The sequence below is a fragment of the Macadamia integrifolia genome, chromosome 3 (assembly GCF_013358625.1).
Source record: "Macadamia integrifolia cultivar HAES 741 chromosome 3, SCU_Mint_v3, whole genome shotgun sequence".
Lineage (NCBI taxonomy): Eukaryota > Viridiplantae > Streptophyta > Magnoliopsida > Proteales > Proteaceae > Macadamia > Macadamia integrifolia.
Genome location: NC_056559.1, coordinates 29657166 through 29672551, shown reverse-complemented (window position 1 = coordinate 29672551; position 15386 = coordinate 29657166). Strand labels below are relative to the sequence as shown.

At 39.1% G+C, this 15386-nt stretch overlaps 2 protein-coding genes across 6 annotated transcripts in view; both read left to right on the top strand.

Moving 5' to 3' along the window:
* The first annotated feature begins 848 nt into the window (after window positions 1–848).
* LOC122073880 (magnesium-chelatase subunit ChlH, chloroplastic) lies at window positions 849–7520 on the top strand. The gene is made up of 4 exons (XM_042638563.1): window positions 849–2412; window positions 2719–2801; window positions 4149–5951; window positions 6483–7520. The coding sequence occupies exons 1-4, from the start codon at window positions 1005–1007 to the stop codon at window positions 7335–7337; spliced, it is 4149 nt and encodes a 1382-aa protein (XP_042494497.1). The 5' UTR covers window positions 849–1004; the 3' UTR covers window positions 7338–7520.
* Window positions 7521–11631: 4111 nt separating this feature from the next.
* Window positions 11632–15386, top strand: part of LOC122073294 (alpha-N-acetylglucosaminidase-like) — a 14342-nt gene continuing 10587 nt past the window's right edge. For 3 of the 5 annotated variants that reach the window (XM_042637854.1, XM_042637855.1, XM_042637853.1), the window contains exon 1: window positions 11632–12006. In XM_042637854.1, coding sequence (XP_042493788.1) covers window positions 11803–12006 — 204 coding nt within the window. In that variant the 5' untranslated portion in view covers window positions 11632–11802. The remainder of the gene's footprint in view (window positions 12007–15386) is intronic. The other 2 variants (XR_006138748.1, XR_006138747.1) reach the window with 2 other exon arrangements.

The window sequence follows — 15386 nt, the reverse complement described above, 5'->3', positions numbered from 1 at the left end:
CTCAATCTTCAGCCTCAACCCAAACTCAACCCAACCTAGAAATCTTAATCCTATCCCAACCCAAGGGCTCAGCCCAGACTAGGCACCCCCATAATCTTGATTGAGTAGACTAAGAAAACTAGTCATGAGACTCATGACAAATTCAGCATCATTTAGATGGCCACTTGAGCTGTAAACAACTTTGGATAATGAATGGATATTGGCTAGTTGCATTCAACCTCATTATCCCTTAAGATTATATGATATCAAATCCTGCGGATCTCTAGTACTCAAATCAAATCCATATCCAATTAATTATCTGAATATCACAAATTAAAGTTAAAAAACAAAAATTTATTTGTATTAAAATATTAAATATATGATGGTGGTTTAAATTGAGACACATAGAGTCTTGTACTAGACCCATTAGGAACAGACTAAAAGACAAAAAGGGAAAAAAATCAACATCATGTGAATCAATCACAAACACAAAACATGAATCTTTCAGAAGAAAAAGTATCCAATAGGCCAATTGGGATATTTTTCTTCCCCTCTCTCCTCTCTCCTCTCTCCTCATAACCTGCAATAAAGGAAATCCAAATGAGCCAATGAGAATCCAGGAAATTTCATCACTAACGGTCCCCAAGGATAGACTTAACACTACCCTGTTTGTGAAGACAAGACATAAACATGAAAATAAATTCTATCTTCACAAACCCAAAAAACCCCAATCAGAAATCCTTTCCTACCCCTCTCATTTAGCCACGTGTCCTTCACTACACCACTAACCGAAAAAACTACCCTCTTCAGTCCCTTCACTTCCCTCCCCAAGAATGTACATAAACTCACAACCCTTCAACTCCACAACAAGAAGAAGAAGAGAGATCAGAGTAAATAAAACAGAGGATATTCTATTATTGCTCTCTCTCTCTCTCTCTATCTCTCTATCTCTCTATCTCTCTATCTCTCTTACTCCCACATTCTCTGTGTTCTGTGTGTGAATTGCAGAAACAGAGCTTTCATTAATGGCGTATCTGGTGTCTTCACCATTTACCACCATACCCATTTCAAAGGTAGAACATCTATCATCTCTTTCTCAAAAGCATTTCTTTCTTCACTCTTTTCTACCCAAGAAGCTCAACCAAAGCAGTAGAAAAACTGGATTTGGAGTAAGATGTGCTGCAATCGGTAACGGGTTGTTCACCCAAACCACACAAGAGGTACGTAGAATTGTCCCTGAGAAAAACTTAGGGTTACCCAGAGTTAAAATCGTGTATGTAGTCCTTGAAGCTCAATACCAATCTTCCCTTTCGGCTGCTGTGAGGAATCTCAACAACAATGGAAGGTACGCTTCCTTTGAAGTCGTTGGTTACTTGGTTGAAGAGCTACGGGATCAATCCACTTACCAAACATTCTGTAAAGATCTTGAGGATGCTAACATCTTTATTGGTTCTCTTATATTTGTCGAAGAGCTTGCACGGAAGGTTAAGACCGCGGTTGAGAAGGAGAGAGAGAGACTTGATGCAGTGCTGGTGTTCCCTTCAATGCCTGAGGTAATGCGACTAAACAAGTTGGGTTCTTTTAGTATGTCGCAGCTTGGGCAATCGAAGAGCCCCTTTTTCCAGCTCTTCAAGAGGAAGAAGCAGTCAGCAGGATTTGCAGAGAGTATGTTGAAGCTAGTGAGGACTTTGCCTAAGGTTCTCAAGTACTTACCGAGCGATAAGGCTCAAGATGCTCGGCTGTATATACTTAGTTTGCAATTCTGGCTTGGTGGGTCGCCTGAAAATTTGCAGAATTTCGTGAAAATGATATCTGGGTCCTATGTGCCAGCACTGAAAGGGGCTAAGATTGAGTATTCAGATCCGGTTTTGTTCTTGGACACTGGAATATGGCACCCTTTGGCCCCTCGTATGTATGATGATGTGAAGGAGTATTTGAATTGGTATGGGACTAGAGGGGATGTCAATGCAAAGTTGAAGGACCCGAATGCTCCTATAATTGGTCTGATTTTGCAGAGGAGTCATATTGTTACAGGGGATGAGAGCCACTACGTTGCTGTCATCATGGAGCTTGAGGCAAGTGGAGCTAAGGTGATACCAATTTTTTCTGGTGGACTGGATTTCTCAGGCCCAGTGGAGAGGTTCTTGATTGATCCAATCAGTAAGAAGCCATTTGTACACTCAGTCGTGTCGTTGACGGGTTTTGCTCTAGTTGGAGGGCCAGCTAGGCAGGATCATCCCAGGGCTATTGAGGCATTGATCAAGCTTGATGTGCCATACATTGTTGCCCTGCCTTTGGTGTTTCAGACAACAGAGGAGTGGTTAAACAGTACCCTGGGTCTGCACCCTATTCAGGTGGCTTTGCAGGTTGCTCTTCCTGAGCTGGACGGTGGGATGGAGCCCATTGTTTTTGCTGGCCGCGATCCTAGAACTGGTGAGTGGATTTTATCTTTGTTTTCTATTTCACTGTGTGATATCTCCATGGGTTATCCAATTATCTTCTTTGTTTTCTCTTTTCAATGGTTCCTCTTCTTTCTGTTGCTCCCTGCATATTTCTCTGCTTTCTGCTACTCTTGTTGTCAATCTGTTCCTGTTGTGCTCTGTTTTTTCCTCTTGAGCTTGCTTGTGTTCTGTTTGTATAATTCTCTATCTTTCTCAACTGACTAAAAGTGAATCCTTGTACTTGAATTTTTAATTTTTAAGATGGTTCTTGGGTGCTGATCAATGTATTTGTTTGCAGGGAAGTCACATGCTCTACATAAGAGAGTGGAACAGCTCTGCACAAGGGCAATCAGATGGGCAGAACTGAAAAGGAAATCCAAGGTAATGCATGGTTGATCTCATTACTTTATACTATTAATTGTTGTTAAATTCATTTTTATGCACAAACTTTGCTTATGTATGGAAAATTTGTGAAGAGCCGGACTATTTTAAAGTACTCGTGGTAAAAAAAACTCTGACCTTTTCAGATACTTGTATTGTTTGAAAATAATGTGGATAGGAATACTGTATAGTTCTTATTTTTATTATATTTTATGAGTTCATACCTATATATTTGTGTAGAATATTACTTATTAATAGCCTCAAGTTCTAATTAAAAATGTATCAATCTTGAATTTATACTTGATTTTTTTATCTTCTGATTCTTGTAATTTAACTCATTTTTTACTGAACTTTTGAGTGTTAAATTGAGCTCTAATTGCCTGAGTTATTCTTTCACAAAATATTTTGCCATATTATGCTAACTGAACATGTTATTTATGGTCTAAATCATTTGTTTTTCTTATTTATTTATTTATTTTTTCCTTTTTGAGTTACTGGTTTTCTAAGAAGTTCATTTAAAAAAAAATTCTGGATATGAAGTTTAAGCATCTTAATTGATTTATTGATGAATTAATTATTAAAGATTATAAGAATGGGGAGCTCTATGTGATGTAGATGTGCATCTTGGAAGGCCCTTTCCTTAATAATAGTATCAATTATAATTATTAAGAACCTATTTTTATTGTTACGAAAGTGGCAGGGATCTATTAGGATAAAAGTTTTGAAAACTTAATGAACAACTGCCACTTTGATAATGATAACAATAACAATAATTACTATTATAAATTATAAGCTGCCAATGAGCTGAGATCTCCTTGTTATTTTTGAAAATTTTAAACATGAAATATTTTATCCGTTTAATGTTTACATGCATCCTGAAAAAGCTAGAAGATTCGAATATTTCATTTTTGTAATAAGTGAAAATATCTGGACAATATACCAATCTTTAGAGCAGTAGGTATATATAATTATGTATGGAGAATGATGAAGAATGACCAAGAGGGTGGACCTCGATGCAACGGTAAGGTTTAATTATGAAAAAAAGCCCTACTTCAAATCAATTTCTTAGAAATGACTTAGTACGGATGATTATTAACACAGCTCAGAACTCCTGTATTTTTTATTCCACTACTGGACTTAGTAATTAAGAAGCAAATAGCCTATGTTGATGCGATTTTGTTGTTTTGATGCATGATGGCTATGTTTTTTAAATTATTTTGCCTGTCAAATGCGTATGAGATAAAACAATTTATTAATTTATTCAAGGGCATGCATCATGTACTTGGCAGAAAGTTAACAAGAGATCTGCTTCTGTTTATTTAAATATGTGATTATGTCTAATTGCAGGCAGAGAAAAAACTTGCTATTACTGTGTTCAGCTTCCCTCCAGACAAGGGCAATGTTGGAACTGCTGCCTATCTCAATGTATTTTCTTCCATCTACTCTGTCTTGAAGGAACTTCAGAGAGATGGATACTTTGTTGAGGGCTTGCCTGAGAAAGCCGAGTCACTGATGGAAGATGTTATTCATGATAAGGAAGCACAATTCAGTAGTCCCAACCTCAACATTGCATACAAGATGGGTGTTAGGGAGTACCAGACACTCACTCCATATGCCACTGCACTGGAAGAGAACTGGGGCAAACCACCAGGCAATCTGAATTCTGATGGCGAGAGTCTTTTGGTCTATGGAAAACAGTACGGTAACGTGTTCATTGGGGTGCAACCCACGTTTGGATATGAAGGTGATCCAATGCGACTTCTGTTCTCCAAATCAGCCAGTCCACACCATGGATTCGCTGCATACTACTCCTTCGTTGAGAAGATCTTCAAGGCTGATGCTGTTCTTCATTTTGGCACTCATGGTTCGCTTGAGTTCATGCCTGGAAAGCAGGTTGGGATGAGTGATGTCTGCTATCCTGACAGTCTTATTGGTAATATCCCCAACGTCTACTACTATGCTGCAAACAACCCTTCTGAAGCTACCATAGCCAAGCGCCGCAGCTATGCCAACACCATTAGCTATCTGACACCTCCTGCAGAGAATGCTGGGCTTTATAAAGGCCTCAAACAGCTCAGTGAACTAATTTCATCTTACCAATCGCTAAAGGACAGTGGTCGTGGGCCTCAAATTGTGAGCTCCATCATCAGCACTGCCAAGCAATGTAACCTTGACAAGGACGTCAATCTTCCTGAAGAAGGGGAGGAACTTTCAGCCAAAGAGAGAGACCTTGTGGTTGGGAAGGTCTACTCCAAGATCATGGAGATAGAGTCTCGGCTCTTGCCTTGTGGTCTCCATGTCATTGGTGAGCCGCCATCAGCCATGGAAGCAGTTGCAACACTAGTCAACATAGCTGCACTGGACCGTCCTGAAGACGGGATTTCCTCTCTCCCATCAATATTAGCTGAGACAGTAGGAAGGGGCATTGAGGATATCTATCGAGGAAGTGACAAGGGTATCTTGAAGGATGTGGAGCTGCTACGCCAGATTACGGAGGCATCACGTGGAGCAATAACAGCCTTTGTGGAGAAGACCACAAATAAAAAAGGCCAAGTTGTTGATGTGGCTAATAAGTTGAGTTCAATCCTTGGATTTGGGTTGAATGAGCCATGGCTGCAGTACTTATCAAGCACAAAATTTTACAGGGCTGACCGTGAGAAGCTTAGGATCTTGTTTGAGTTCTTGGGAGACTGTTTGAAGTTAGTTGTGGCTGATAATGAATTAGGGAGCTTAAAGCAAGCTTTGGAAGGTAGTTATGTGGAACCAGGGCCTGGTGGAGACCCAATTAGGAACCCGAAGGTTTTACCGACAGGAAAGAACATTCATGCACTTGACCCACAGGCTATACCAACAGCAGCAGCCATGCAAAGTGCAAAGGTGGTGGTGGATAGGTTGATCGAGAGACAGAAGGCAGAAAATGGGGGACAATATCCTGAGACCGTTGCACTTGTGTTATGGGGCACAGATAACATCAAGACCTATGGAGAGTCATTAGCTCAAGTTTTATGGATGATTGGGGTGATGCCAATTGCAGATACCTTTGGCCGTGTAAACCGGGTGGAGCCAGTCACCCTTGAAGAACTTGGACGGCCTAGAATTGATGTTGTTGTCAATTGCTCGGGAGTGTTCAGAGATCTGTTCATCAATCAGGTATTCCCCTCTTACATTTTTCTATTTTCCAATCTATATCTAGGCGGCATACTTGTGTCTGTGTATTGTCCACATCCAAAGTTAGGACTAACACCATCTGACTTGGCCAAGCTTTGAACCTATTGAATGTTCCTACACTTGTTATTTATTGCCTCCATTAAGACTCACAGTAGCAGCATGGAAATTGATCCATATAGAAGTTACAAATAGTGGTTTAGGACGTACAACCATCTAGTTAATTTAATATCTAGCCTGGGAGATATCTGAGGGAGCAAAGGCCTCACCGGATCCCCACCCCCTCTCCTGCATAATTGCTACAGCTTCATATTATTACTATTGGTATATTATCCTTATGGTCGCTGGCCAGAGGTTTATATTTCCTTTTTAACTAGATCTGCTAAATATTTATGATTAGTATATGATCTTACTGAGTATTCAGGTAAATCTGCAATCTGATAAAGCGCAAGTCTTTTCTGATTTTTCTGTCAAATATTGCTAAGACTGTTTCTAACTGATCTTCTAATTTCGTAGATGAACCTCCTGGACCGTGCTGTGAAGATGGTCGCAGAACTAGATGAGCCAGAGGACCAAAACTATGTCAAGAAGCATGCAATTCAACAAGCACAGATCCTTGGCATTGATGTACGCGATGCTGCAACCCGTGTATTCTCCAATGCATCAGGCTCCTACTCCTCCAACGTCAACCTTGCTGTTGAGAATTCATCATGGAATGATGAGAAACAACTTCAGGACATGTATTTGAGCCGCAAGTCATTCGCCTTTGATTGTGATGCCCCTGGTGCAGGCATGACCGAGAAGCGCAAGGTGTTTGAGATGGCACTCAGCACTGCTGATGCTACATTCCAGAATCTAGACTCATCTGAAATCTCTCTCACTGATGTCAGCCACTACTTTGATTCAGACCCAACCAACCTAGTACAGAACCTCAGAAAAGATGGTAAGAAGCCCAAAGCATACATTGCTGACACCACCACAGCAAATGCACAAGTGCGGACGCTGGCAGAGACTGTTCGGCTTGATGCTCGCACCAAACTGCTCAACCCCAAGTGGTATGAAGGTATGATGTCTAGTGGGTATGAGGGAGTGCGTGAAATTGAGAAGAGACTCACAAACACGGTTGGCTGGAGTGCAACCTCAGGCCAAGTTGACAACTGGGTGTATGAAGAAGCAAACTCAACTTTCATTCAAGATGAGGATATGCTCAAGAGATTGATGAACACCAATCCAAACTCATTCAGGAAGTTGGTGCAGACTTTCTTAGAAGCTAATGGACGTGGGTATTGGGAGACAAATGAGGAGAACATTGAGAAGTTAAGGCAGTTGTACTCTGAAGTTGAAGACAAGATTGAAGGGATTGACCGGTGAACTATTAAACTCTGTAAAATGTTATAAACATTTAAAATTTGATTGTAGTCTGCTTTGGCTCTTCTCTCTGTCTGTATAAGGAAGGAGATCAATACATTGTAGTGTCGCATTGTAATGTGAGTTTGTGTCATCATTCTTCCACTGTAAGTCTGTAATGTGATTCTCTTTTTTCCTCTTTTCAAATATCTTGTGAGTTGTGAGTACTTATTGAACATTAAAATTTGGACCTGAGCATATCAGAGTTTAACCCTGGGCATTCTGGCTTGTTCATTTTCTGTTGGCATACATGGATGAAAGTCTTGAAGGACTGGTAGCTCCAAAAACAAATATTCTATAAAAAGTTATAGAAAGTTAAGCTGGAAATAAAGGGATGAGAGTATGAGACAATATAAGTTGCATTATTGCAACCTGGTGTTCAGGGGTTCAAAATTTGGAAACAACCTCTCTTACGGAACCAAGGGTAAGGCTGCATACACTTGCCCCTGCCAGACCCTAAAGTATCGGGAGCCTTGTGCACTGGGCTCCTCTCCTTAGCGCCCATCGCCCAAGTCGTCCCATAGCTACCTAGGCGAGCGTCACATGGCGAAGTGATGATCCAATGCTTTGAGAAAGGCTTGGATAATGAGGCGTTGATAGAGGCGCCAGGAATTGTTAGATCATCACCTTGCCACGTGGCGCTCACCCAAGTAGCTATGGGCAAGACTTAGGAATGGGCTCTAAGGCGAGGAGCCGGATCCATCTAAGTCTCTCACCAATTTATTCACAATTGACACACTCTCTCTTCTTCGAGATTTGGTTCCCCATCAATATTCTTCATTGAGCTCCTCCCTCCCTTTCCCTTGTGAGTGTGGTGAAGTTGAGCATAAGGTTTTTTGAAAACCCTAGTGTTCTTGAATGTGACTATTTTGATGGGAATGAAAAGCTATAGTGGTGGGAAGAACCGTTCTTGGAATGGTTAAGGTCGTGTGGAGGGTTTGCATCTATGAACATCAAGTAACTTTGTTATCTTATTTGTTGCTGATAAAATTTTTTGAAGGGTTGACCCTACACATAGGGTGATCCTTGTCCGTTCGAACAAACAATTATTTAGTTGGCAAATGGAAATATATGGTTCTGATGAAACCCAAAATTGTGGGGGCATTATTGAGATTGGATATCATTACATGTCGAATTTCTTTTAAAATAGATGCTTGAATTTAAGTGTATTGGTATAAATCAATACTTGGAAAGGCTTTGAATATAATCTGCAAGATAAGCTTTTATATATATATATATATATATATATATTGATAAAATATGAGCTTGGTCGTGGAACAATTTCATGAAAATCAGAGTTCAAACTTGAGGTACAACAAGTTCTATAATGGAAATTGAACATGTGGCTTTGAGAAAGCCAATACAAAAATGGCTAAGAAACTTAATGTTTAATTTTCAATTATGACGTAAACCGATGCTCCTCGTATTACTACGTACATTTTGATAAGTAGGCTATTTTTATTAAAGCATTAGGCAAAATATATTGGAGAGAAGGAATATAAGCATACTTGGAACACATAAATAGTACCATTGTTATTGACTATATAAAGTGAGAGAGGAATATAGCTTACATACTTGGAAATATAGTATATATACCTAGAAAACATCATTTATTTGGGCTAGATATGTTTCATCTAAAGAAATGAGCTTCAGGCTCATGCCATAAGTCATGTGATGAACACCCAACCCATATAAGATGAGATCCCTATAATTTTTTGGAGTGAATAAAAAAATTCATTATCAAGGAGGAAAAAAAAAAGAATATAACAATTCCCAAAAGAGAAAGAGAAGCAAAGAACAATACCTCAAGAGACAAGAGAGGGAGCTCAAAGTAAAGAGGGAGAGAGGCCCCAAGACAAAATGATATGACTATTCCTATGGGAAGCAACACAAGTGAAAAAAACACTATAAATCTTTCCTTTTACATCGAAAGAGATGGATTTCCAAATCTGCTTCAGAGGGTGAGATTTGGAGGTCCATTTCCTAAGGTTACACTCTATCCAAATCTAGTCAATGATGGCACAGAATGCAAGCTTGCCTATAGAATCACAGACTGAAGACCCAGTGAAAATCATGTCGATCTAAATCCATTCCTTGTGAAGAGAGAGAATCCTTCTATTTCTAGGCTAGAAATTTGTAAGGGTACCTTTCCATAAAGAGGCAGATATGAAATGAAATTATCGATGATTTGTTTAGTACTATTATTTTTTATTTTTGTCTCATTTTGGAAAAATGAGAAAATAGTTCTCACCACAACGGGACCGCCTAGAATCTTCTGATTTTTAAAACTTTTTTTTTTTGTTTGTATATTCAATAAGTTAGTAGCTCCATCATTGCGAGTGCTCACGCCACCTTACTATCAATACTATGTAAACCTATATCCCCCTGCCTTGATTTTTCACCCTTCATCCCTCTTCTAGTTATTCTATTCGTCTCTCATTCTATATCACATTTCTACTATCTCTCTCTCTCTCTCTCTTTCTTTCTCTGTTGATTTTTTTTATCCTGCCAAACAATTACAAGATTTTTTTTTTTATTCTCCAATTTTTAATTTTTAATGGGATTTTTATTGGCAACCTCAATTTGCCAAATAATTTGTAAGTTTATTTTTTTGCCCTCTTAATATAACACAATTTTTTTCATCGAGAATAATATTGTTGCTCTCTCTCTCTCTCTCTCTATATATATATATATATATATATATATATTTGAACAATAGGCATGACTAATAGTTTTTGGTAATCATATAATAATAAGTCCTTTTCAAATTATTTTTAAAAACTCTTTTATATCTGTAGTATAGATACATTATATTTGAGAATAGGACAAAAAACAAGAAAAAAATAGTGTCAAATTCTAAATACATTCATAAAGATGTTAGTTTTATAGTTCCTTTCTTAATTTTTCTATTCTTCTATTTCAACCTCTGGAGTGTGCATTGCTCAGCAAACAGACAAACAAAGGAAAGGTTGCTATACGAGGGTGGAACCCTCTTTTATTTTGACATTTTTTTTTTGTTGGGTTATGCTCTTTTATTTTGATTGAGTTCTCAGCATTCTGCAGTTTGTGATAATAAATAATAGAACTAAGAAAAGAAAAAGTTAAAAAAACTAACATTAAGGGGAAGCCTTTTCTGGGTGGGAGTTGTACAAGGCCGGCAGACTAAGGGGTTGGTTGACGAAGGCAGGGAGCCAGTGACCCTCTTCTGGTCTAATTGAGTTCCCACACGGCTGCAGCATCGGGGCACATACTCCAAGTGTCTCCCGGCCATCGATGTGCACTGGAGGGGGGTTAACGCATTTGAGAAGATCTCGTGAGTTTGAAAAAATAAAATATGAGAAATGGAAAGGAAATTCGACCTAATAGATCATAAATGATGGATCCCAATTCTGGTTGTGCGGGGCCAATGAGGGGTACATTTGGGCATTAATTGGGTGTGGGTTTTTTGGGTTTCATAGAGGAGAGGGCATCATTTCATTGTCATTTGTATTTGGGTGCAGGGTCATGTGGCTAGGGAGTGTTCATTTCGCAAGAAAATGCTTTCTATTTGAGAGTATTGCCATTGCTCCAGCACCTTAACACGCATTTGAATATCAATCAGAAAAGGTACGGTGATCATTCCAAACCTCAGTTGAAATCGTCTGTAATTCCGATCTCATATAATTCCGTGCAATACCACCTTCAGGCAGTGACACGTGTATTGATACCAATACAATGGTCCAGATCTGGTACAACTAATAAAACATTAAATCAGTGAAGAGGCATTTAAATCAGATCTGGACCATTGTATTGGTATCAATACACGTGTCACCGCCTGAATGTGATATTGTACGAAATTGTACAAGATCGGAATTGCAGTTGATTTTTTCCCCTATGTTTGGGCACAAGGCACATTGTCCCTCCCCTGTTTTCTCCCTTCACTTTTAAAATGATGTGTACGAGCGAGGGTCGAGCCTTTAGACTCCACATGGAAAGGGCGTCCTGAACTTGTAGGCATTGTTTAGGTGCACGGTATCGGATCGATGATGGCTCACTCCAGAAACTTAAACGGATCAGCCCGATTCGGACAATTTTACACTTAAGTTTTATTAAAAATGGGGTTTATTGATTGTACCATTCTATTAATATAGGATTGGCCTGTGTCGATACTGATCCGGATCGACTGATACCGATACCTCAAAGTCTCAAAGACTCAAACCATACTTAGGTAGATGAAAAAGACCCCCTTTTAAAAGATTTGATAAAATGGCCACTGAGCTCTCGCTGTCGTGGGCGGAGCAATAATCTGGTGACCTCTGCAAAAATTATAAGATGGTGTCTGTTCTGTTCTCTGTTTGGTTTTGCATTTACTGGGATTCATTAAGTATACTTACCAGTAAAGGTATTGATCCCTTTCGTCCCAAACCCTTCAATTTAGAAGAATCCAATTATGTGGCGTTTGCGACCTCTGTTTTTTCTCTTCATTATCCAACTCCCTCTAGCTTCCTCGGATATGGAAGCAATAGAAGCCTTGTTGAGACGTCTTGACGGTAAACGAGCACCTGCATCTGTACAAGAAGCCGCAGCGAAGGCATTCCTTGGGAGATTTTTGCCTACCCATGTATCAAGCTTTGAATTCAAGATTGTTTCCAAGGTATTATATTGCCTTCGATTCATTTAGTTGAAATATTTCCCGAAGCTACTTTGTACTTCCTTTTTTGGATTCATTGCGTGCCCTAGTATGGTCCTCTGCATTGCCGAGTAATTGGGTTATGGTAAAAAATAAAGAATCTAGAAAATAGGAAGGAGAATCAATTTGGTTTTATGCTAGGTAGATCCTTACAAGGCTTATGGAAAGATTTAGAGCCTACAAGAAGGATCTCCATATGATCTTTATTGATCTAGAAGGAGCTTATGACAGAGTCTTTAGAGAGCTAATTTGGCATGTGCTAGAGAAGAGAAGGGTATTAAGTAAATATGTTGATATACTTAAAGATATGTATGAGGATGTGGTGATTAGTGTGGGAGCTATAGGAGGGCAAAGTAGTAAATTCTCAGTTACAATTGGGTTACATCAAGGATTTGCTTTATGCCCTTAGTTGTTTGCTCTCATCATGGATGATTTAGCTAGGAACATTCAAGATGAATTCCGTGGTGTATGTGATGGAGGGCCGGTAGGGGTAGGGAAGAACCTTCGAGATGAAACTCAGAGTTGCAGTGAAGAGAGAAATCGCACAAAGAAAGGGGGAGGGGGAAAGGATTGCACACAATGCCCGCAGGCTCTTCACCAAAACCAAACTCGATTCATCTTCTCAATCTATCTTCTAATTGAACGAATACAAACATTTAAATAGTAAAAGAAAACAAACATTCAAAGGAAACCTACTCTAATTTGGAAACTCAAATTAATTGGAAACTAAATCCTAGTAGCTATCTCCTACTTAAGCTACCAAAAATAAAAAGTTGCATGAAAATAGAAATAAAATCCTAAAATATACTCCTAGCCAAAGACCCAAATTGGATACGATTCATTTTTTTCTAGAGACCCAGATGGGTTTAGATCGGTCCATAGGTACAAATCTGCATCAGTATGCTCTTTGCTAATGATATTGTTTTGGTGGATGAAAATTTGGGATTAATGCTAAGTAGGAGCTATGGAGAACAACATTGGAATTAAGAGTTTTTAAGATAAGTAGAATGAAGACGGATTACATAATGTGTAACTTTAATTACATTATGATGGATAAGAAGTAATGAAGAATGAGGAGAGAGGTACTGCAAATGATGTGTCACTTTAATCACATATGATGGATAATGAACTGGTGAGGAATGAGGAGAGAGAGGTGGTACCCCAAAGTGATAATTTTAGGTATCTTGGGTCAATTAAAGAAGGAGATACGAAGGATGATGTGTTACAGAGGATTAAAGTGGGATGAAGTGGAAAGGTGTGTTCGGGGTGTTGTGTGACCGACGTATTCCTTTAAAGCTTAAAGGAAAATTCTATAGGATAGTCGTACGACCGGCTATGATATATGGGGTAGAATGTTGGGCAGTTAAGAAGCGTTATTTAGATAAGCTCTGTGTAGCAAAGATGAAGATGTTGAGATGGATGTGAGGCAAAACTAGGAAGGATAAAGTAAGGAATTTCCCTATTAGAGCTGAATTTGGGAGTCGGCCCGAATTATGATAAGCTTCGAGAAAGTAGTTTGAGGTGGCATGACCATAGTCGACGGAGCATGTGGATGCACCAGTGAGGAGGAGTGATCTGATTAAGATTGAAGGAGATAAAAGAGCTAGGGGCAGACCTAAAATGACCATAGAAGAAGTAGTAAGGAAAGACATGTATAGTTTAGGTCTTGTCCCAACTCCCAAGTATGACCTCGAATATATCTGATTGGAGGACAATAAGCCATGAAGCCGACCCCATCTAGGTGATTCTTTACTGTTTTGTTGTGTTGTTTTCTCTCCTTTTTATGCCTGCTTTCCTTTTGCTATCTTTGTTTGGATCCATGTAGCCAACCCCATTCAGTTGGGATAAGGCTGAGTTGTTGTTGTTCTAGAAAATAGAAAAGAGGAGTACCAGTTCAAATGAGAAAAGAAGACTACAAACCTGAACCTGGAAAATTATAAAATCTGATATTCAAATGTTAAATTAACTTGTTCCCCAGATTTTGTGGTTGACGTATCATTAACATTGCTGCTATTATTATTGTTGTTGTTGTTGTTGCTATTATTGTTTTCTTATGTAAGATATGATGATTCGTTGATAATTACTTGTGCTGTGCATTATTTGGTCCCTTAGTTTGCTTTGGTGCTGGCTACCTAGTGCTGACCACCTTGTTGTTTTGGAATAAAGGGCAGAAAATCACTTGGGTAATGCCTTTGTACATAAGAACTTTCTGATGCAGTGTGCTCAAGAGATTCTTTTTACTCATTGAAAAAAGAAGTGATTAACTGTAATAGGGAGTTTGATGATGAGGAAGAGGTTCTTACATTATTTAGCTATTAAATGTATGACAAACGCTTGGTGTTGGGATGGTTTGGTATTTTGATGGTTAAAGGTTGGGAGGAGGTTATCGGGGTAGTTGAGTTTCTGGGTTTAGCAGGATTTATGGCCTGCTTTGACCCACATGGAGGTTTGATGTGGCTATTTGAACCAATGGATAGTAAGATAACATTTGGATTTGCCACGTATTAAATTTTTTATGGCCTATCTCAACTGTAAAGCCCATGGTGTACTGGAATTTCCTCATGTATTTTGAGCCACCTAGCTTTTTTGTTTTTATTTAATTCATTACTCATCCAAGTGTCAGAGTCCATTTGGGCTGAAACATGACACATAAATACGAGATGGTGGAGTGCAGCACCCAGTTTGGTGTCAGGTAAGGCTGCAGTTCCAGTAAGCCTGTGGATCCGGCAGTTCTGCTAACTCCTCCCCAAAAGATTTGGTAAAGAAGGGGTGATGGAGACATTTAGGTGTACAGACGCAAGAAGAAAAAGAAACAGCCATCTTTGTGGCTGGAAGAATAGAAAGAAGAGGAAGAAAGAAGAAGAAGAAAAAGGAGGAAGAAAAAGAGGCTCGATCCAGCCTTCCCAGCATTGGATCGAGCCCCTCTCTCTCTTTCCAGATCTCAGAAAATCTTGTGGGCCCCATTAGTTGTTAGTTTAGTAGTTTATTTTTAGAATATTCTTTTCCTTGTTAGTTTTTTAATTAATTAGGAAACTACTTTACTAGTTGTTAGTTTTTAGGAAGTCTTTATTTACTTTCGAATTGACCTTTTTTATTTTTAGTAACTAAGTTTATCATTTATGTAGTGGCCTAGGCCACGATGGAATCGATGAAAATTATTGAAAGCAGCCTTTGAGCAAACCTCCCCACCCCTCTCACGATTCTCTCCCTCTCGTTAATCCCTCTCTTTTCCCCTCTTCCGGTTCCTCTCTTTCTCGCCTCCTTTCTTTTTCTCAGTTTCTACTCCTCTCCCTCTTTCTCTTGGCTATCTCAATATTGCAGCCTCTCTATTTTTTTTTTTTTTT